This window comes from Budorcas taxicolor, chromosome Y (genome assembly GCF_023091745.1).
Source record: "Budorcas taxicolor isolate Tak-1 chromosome Y, Takin1.1, whole genome shotgun sequence".
Taxonomy (NCBI): domain Eukaryota; kingdom Metazoa; phylum Chordata; class Mammalia; order Artiodactyla; family Bovidae; genus Budorcas; species Budorcas taxicolor.
Window position 1 is genome coordinate 11,185,261 of NC_068936.1, and position 6,471 is coordinate 11,191,731.

At 40.7% G+C, this 6,471-nt stretch overlaps 1 protein-coding gene across 1 annotated transcript; it reads left to right on the plus strand.

Moving 5' to 3' along the window:
• Positions 1-5,807: 5,807 nt before the first annotated feature.
• LOC128071007 (heat shock transcription factor, Y-linked-like) lies at positions 5,808-6,296 on the plus strand (the record flags this gene model as incomplete). Its single annotated transcript, XM_052664007.1, has 1 exon — positions 5,808-6,296. A coding segment is annotated over exon 1 (489 nt), but the record flags the coding sequence as incomplete, so codon positions are not given.
• Positions 6,297-6,471: the final 175 nt, after the last annotated feature.

Genomic DNA, 6,471 nt, shown 5'->3' on the forward strand with positions numbered 1-6,471 from the left:
GGATCTTTTTTACTAGCCTTCATGCAGAATCATTGTTACTGTCTTCCTAAATCCCATTTATATGCATTAATAAACAATATTTGCCTCTTTCTTTCTAACTTTTTTTTTTAACTCTGAATAATAGGCTGCAGGTTGAACTGCCTCACTAAAAGTAACACAAATATATGTTTTTCTGTAGCTAAGTAATATTCTATTTGCATATATGGCACAATTTCCCTATATTTTCATCTGCTGATGTGCATCTAGATTACGTCCATGTCATAGATTTCGTAAAGAGAATTGTAATAAACATTGGGGCATAAGTGTCTCTTTTGATTGTAATCCCCTCTGGGTATATGCCAAGAAGGGGGGTTGTTCAGTCATATGACAGTTCCAGTCCAAGTTTCTCAAGGAATCACCAAACTGTTCTGCATACAGGTTGTACCAGTTTGTGTCACCACTAGCAGGGTATTAGGGTTAGCTTTTCTCCACAACCTCCCCAGCATGTCGTGCTTGTAGAATTTCTGGTGATGGCCACTCTGAACAGTGTGATATGACTACACATTAAATTTCAATTTTTGTTTCTCTCATAATGAATGATTTTCAGCATATTTCATGTGTTTGTTAGCCATCTGTATGTCTTCTTTAAAGAAATGTCCGTTGAGGGATTTACCCCCTTGTAGTGATGCTGTGAAAGTGCTTCACTCGATATGGCAGCAAATTTGGAAAACTCAGCAGTGGCTAAAGGGCTGGAAAAGGTCAGTTTTCATCCCAGTCCCAAAGAAAGGCAGAGCCAAAGAATGCTCAAATCACGGCGCCGTTGCATCCATCTCATGCTAGTAAAGTACTGCTCAAAATTCCCCAAGTCAGGCTTCAGTAATACATGAACCATGAACTTCCAGATGTTCGAGCTGGTTTTACAAAAGGCCGAGGCACCAGAGATCAAAATGCCAACATTAGCGGGATCATTGACAAAGCAAGAGAGTTCCAGAATAACATCTATTTCTGCCTTATTGACTAGGCCAAAGTCTTTGACTGTGTGGATCACAATAAACTGTGGTAAATTCTGAAAGAGATGGGGATACCAGACCACCTGACCTGCCTCTTGAGAAACCTATATGCAGGTCAGGAAGCAGCCGTTCGAACAGGACATGGAACCACAGACTGGTTCCAAATAGGAAAACGAGTCCGTCAGGGCTATATATGGTCACTCTGCTTGTTTAATTTATATGCAGAGTATATCACGAGAAGTACTGGGCTGGAAGAAGCACACGCTGGAACAAAGACTGCCAGGAGAAATATCAGTCACCTCAGATATGCAGATGACACCACCCTTATGGCAGAAAGTGAAGAGGAACTAAAAAGCTTCTTGATGAAACTGAAAGAGGAGAGTGAGAATGTTGGCTGAAAGCTCAAAATTCAGAAAACTAAGATCATGGCATCTGGTCGCATGGCTTCATGGGAAATAGATGGGGAAACAGTGGAAACAGTGTCAGATTTTATTTTGGGGGGCTCCAAAATCACTGCAGGTGGTGACTGCAGCCATGAAATTGTAAAAGACGCTTGCCTTATGACAGGAAAGTTATGACCATCCTAGATCGCATATTCAAAAGCAGAGACGTTATTGTGCCAACAAAGTTCCATCTAGTCAAGACTATGGTTTTTCCAATAGTCTTGTTAGGATATGAGAGTTGCACTGTGAAGAAAGCTGAGCACTGCAGAATTGATGCTTTTGAACTGTAGTGTTGGAAAAGACTCTTGAGAGTCCCTTGGACTGCAAGGAGGTCCACCCAGTCCATTCTAAAGAAGATCATTCCTGGGTGTTCTGTGGAAGAAATGAGGCTAAAGCTGAAACTCCAGTACTTTGGTCACCTCATATGAAGAGTTGACTCACTGGGAAACTCTGAAGCTTGGAGGGATTGGAGGCAGGAGAAGGGGACGACAGAGGATGAGATGGCTGGATGGCATCACTGACTCGATGGACGTGAGTTTGCGTGAGCTCCGGGAGTTGGTGATGGTCAGGGAGTCCTGGTGTGCTGCAATTTATGGGGTTTCAAAAAAGTCACACACGACTGAACTGAGCTGAACTGAACTGAACTGAACTGAAGCAACTGACAAAGAATTTATCTCAAAAATACACAAACAACTCCTGAACCTCAATTCCAGGAAAATAAATGACCCCGTGATAAAATAGGCGACAGGAGTAAACAAACATTTCTCCAAAGACGACATACAGATGGCTAACAAACACATGAAAAGATTCTCAACATCACTCAGTATCAGAAAAATGCTAATCAAAACGATAATGAGGTACCATTTCACGCCAGTCAGAATGACTGCTATCCAAAAGTCTGCAAGCAATAAACGCTGGGGAGGGTGTGGAGAAAAGGGAACGCTCTTACACTGTTAGTGGAATTGCAAACTAGTACAGCCACTGTGGAGAACACTGTGGAGATTCCTTAAACAAACAAACAAACAAACTGTAAATAGAACTGTCATACGACCCAGCAATCCCACTGCTGGCCATACACACCAAGGAAACCAGAATTGAAAGAGACACGTGTACCCCAATGTTCATCACAGCACTATTTCTAATAGCCAGGGCATGGATGCAACCTAGATGTCCATCAGCAGACTAATGGATAAGAAAGCTGTGGTACATATACACAATGGAGTATTACTCAGCCACTAAAAAGAATACATTTCAATCAGTTCTAGTGAGGTGGATGAAACTGAAGCTTATTATACAGAGTGAAGTTAGCCAGAAAGAAAAATACCAATAGAGTAAACTAGCGCATATATGTGGAATTTAGAAAGATGGTCATGATAAACCTGTACGTGAGATAGCAAAATAGACACAGATGTATAGAACAGTCTTTTGGACTCTGTGAGAGAGGGCGAGGGTGGGACGATTTGGGATAATGGCATTGAAACATGTATAATATTGTTTGTCAAACGAATCGCCAGGCCAGTTCGATGCGTGATACAGGATCCTCGGGGCTGGTGCACTGGGATAACCATGAGGAATGGTTTGAGGAGGGAGGTAGCAGGGGTTTTCAGGATAGGGGACACGTGTATACCTGTGGCAGATCCATGTTAATGTATGGCAAAACCAATACAATATTGTAAAGCAATTAGACTACTCTTAAAATAAACAAATTTATATTAGAAATAAATCAAATAAAATTGTGTCCAACGTGAGGAAAACAACAGCATTTTTTGAACAATATCACTAAGTAAGCTTGAGTTGCAATTTTCTGGGTTCAAGGTGCCCTCATAAGTATGAGCCCTAACTCTTATTACAGAAAGAAGAGTGGAAAATGAGCTAGATGAAAGGAGAGCTTTTCAGCAACAAGATACGAATGTTTCAGCCAGAAAGATACTAAGTAACGTAGGGCTTCCCAAACAGTTTATTACGATCTTGGGAGCTAGCAGTGAGTGTGGTCACCTACATAAAGTTGCCTAAAATTATATTTTGACATCTATACATATATACACCTGTCTATGCATGAGTGTGTGTATGAAAAAAGTGCAATGGCTTTTAATTCATGTTAGGTGTAATAGAAATGGGAGAAAAATAAAACCCAAATGTAGAATGATTCAAATTCTACTCGATTGTTGAATATTATGTAAGTTGAAATACTTCCAAATATGTTTTCTTGGCCGCATGTAAAATATGAGGACTCTTTTATATCACTCACCTCTCTCCGTTTCATAAATATATACCCATTTTCAAATGTTTGTCCAGTTTCATGACAAAATACTGATACAGAAATATATATAAATAATATATAAAATAGAGAGATGTTTTCATATCATAAACTATTGATAGCAAGCTTAGATTTTAGAATTATTTCCAACTCCATGCTCCATCTCAACAGGAAAGAGCCAAAGTTGTTGCTGACTCACTCACTCCAAGAGCTGGGAAACCTGAAAAAGAAACTGAACCTGCACTGAGATTTTGTGTCATATTTATGATCGAGCTCTAAGTCCGAGACTTGTTTTCCTTTATTGTACTAAGCAGTCCCTTCTTAAGACTGAAAAGCATGGACATCGAGAGAGAGAGGTAGGAGACTGTAGACGTCCTCATGTTCAACAGTAATTTTAATCGGAGAAGCTAGAAAAGACAGAAACTAAGGAAAGTAATCAAGCGATAGACAATAATAATGATTTAGCCACTAGTCAACCTCAAGGGTCTTTAGTCGCTCCTCAAGGGCCAGCATGGAGAAGGAAATGGCAACCCACTCCAGTGTTCTGCCTGGAGAATCCCAGGGGTGGGGGAGCCTGGTGGGCTGCCATCTTTGGGGTCGCACAGAGTCGGACACGACTGAAGCGAATTAGCAGCAGCAGCAAGGACCATCGATGACATTCTGAGCAATCTCCTGTGAACAATTTTAGAGATGCTAAAGCCCAAACCAGGCTGAAATTTAAGTGCATCGTTGGAACTAGACGGTCAATGATGTGGACTCCCAATATCCTCAGTAATAGGCCACTAGTAGAATGTCCCAATATTGATCACAGACCCCATGTTCCACCCTCACTCAGCCATTAAAATATTTCCCCTGACAGTGTTTGGGGATTTGCGTCTTTGAAGCACCAGCTGCTAAGACACCTTGCTTGGTCCTACAATAAGCACTTTCCCGCCGCCCCCCCCCCGCCCCACTCCGCCAACTGAAACCCACAGTCAATTCATAAATTTTTTTGCACAGAAGCAAGTAGACCAAGTGTGCTAGGGTAACAGGACTGAATGTTAAGAATGTGTGTATAGAAGGATGATACATCACTTTTATTTCAGAAATAAAGTAGATTTATTGATGTGAGTTTTCGATAACCCTGTACGTGAGATAGCAAAATAGACACAGATGTATAGAACAGTCTTTTGGACTCTGTGAGAGAGGGCGAGGGTGGGATGATTTGGGATAATGGCATTGAAACATGTATAATATCATATATGAAATGAGTCCCCAGCCCAGGTTCAATGCATGATACTGGATGCTTGGGGCTGGTGCACTGGGATGACCCAGAAGGATGGTACGGGTTGGGAGAAGGGAAGGGGTTCAGGAAAGGGAACATGTGTATACCTGTGGCAGATATATGTTAATGTATGGCAAAATCAATACAATAATGTAAAGTAATTAACCTACAATTAAAATAAATAAATTTATTAAAAAAAAAAAAAAGAAATCATCCAAAAAGCTCCATACCTACATTGAAACCAAACACCACCAAGAGCCAACAAGTTCCAGAGGAAGACATACCATGCAAATTCTCCAACAACACAGGAACAGAGCCCGGAGCTTCAATATACAGGTTGCCCAAACAGCAAACCCATAGACATCTCAAACCTCACTACTGGACACTTCATTGCCCTCTAGAGAGAAGAGATGCAGCTGCACCCACCGGAACACTGACACAAGCTTCCCTAACCAGGAAACCTGACAAGCCACTCGTCCAACCCCAGCCACAGGGAGGAACCTCCACAAGAAAGAGGAACCACAAACTGCCAGAAAGAGAAAGGCCATCCCAAACACAGGAACCAAAAAAAAGCCAACAACTTTAGTAATGAGATTTTGCATGCTTCATGGTTTTGGTTACTATTTCTGTCAGCAGTCTGTATTTGAAGTTGATGCTGAAGTAAACACTTGGTTGAACATTACTCTTCAATTGCTAGGAGACCAGTGATTTTGTGATGTCACAGCTTTTTGACCGGGAGGACCTCTGTGATTGTCCAGAGAGTTTCTCTCTGTAGGCCAGCCAAACATCATTTGAAGTTGCATTGTGTAAAAGCAGACAAATGAGAAAATTATCTGAAGAAAGATTTCCCTGAGATGGCACATATTTCTTCAGAAATTGAAGATGGACCTCCTAAAGATGAATCCACTGGTTCAGAAACCTCCATTAGATCTTATTGGTATGATTATACACCTGGGGACTCAGTTTTGAGATCTATGATTGAAGAATATGCTTTTCAGGATTTGTCTGAGGATCTTGTGATCAAAAGGCCACACTACACATATTCTGTCTCTGAAACAGATGATGTGAATGATTTTCTTTCACTCACATTTCCACAAAAGCTTTGGAATATAGTTGAAAGTGATCAGTTTGAATCTATTTGGTGGGATGAGACAGGCACATGTAGAGTGATCAGTGAAGAACTCTTTAGGAAAGAAGTCTTGGAAAGAAAGGAGCCTTTCAGAATATTTGAAACCAAGAGCATGAAAAGTTTAATTCAACAGCTTAATCTTTATGGATTTAATAAAAACCGACAAACCGTTCAAAGATCGGCTTCACTACCTGTCTTTCTGGAAGAAGAAAACAACATCTCTCTTTTGCGTAAGGTATTCCAAAATTTTCACTTATCGGCAATATATCAAATTAAATCATGTGACCTAGAATGCATGTTCATATATGTAGCTAAAACGGAGTTGAAACTTGAGGTAACAAATTATTGAAAACGTTTTCTTTTTGAAGTTGAGAACAGCTGGAGGTTAG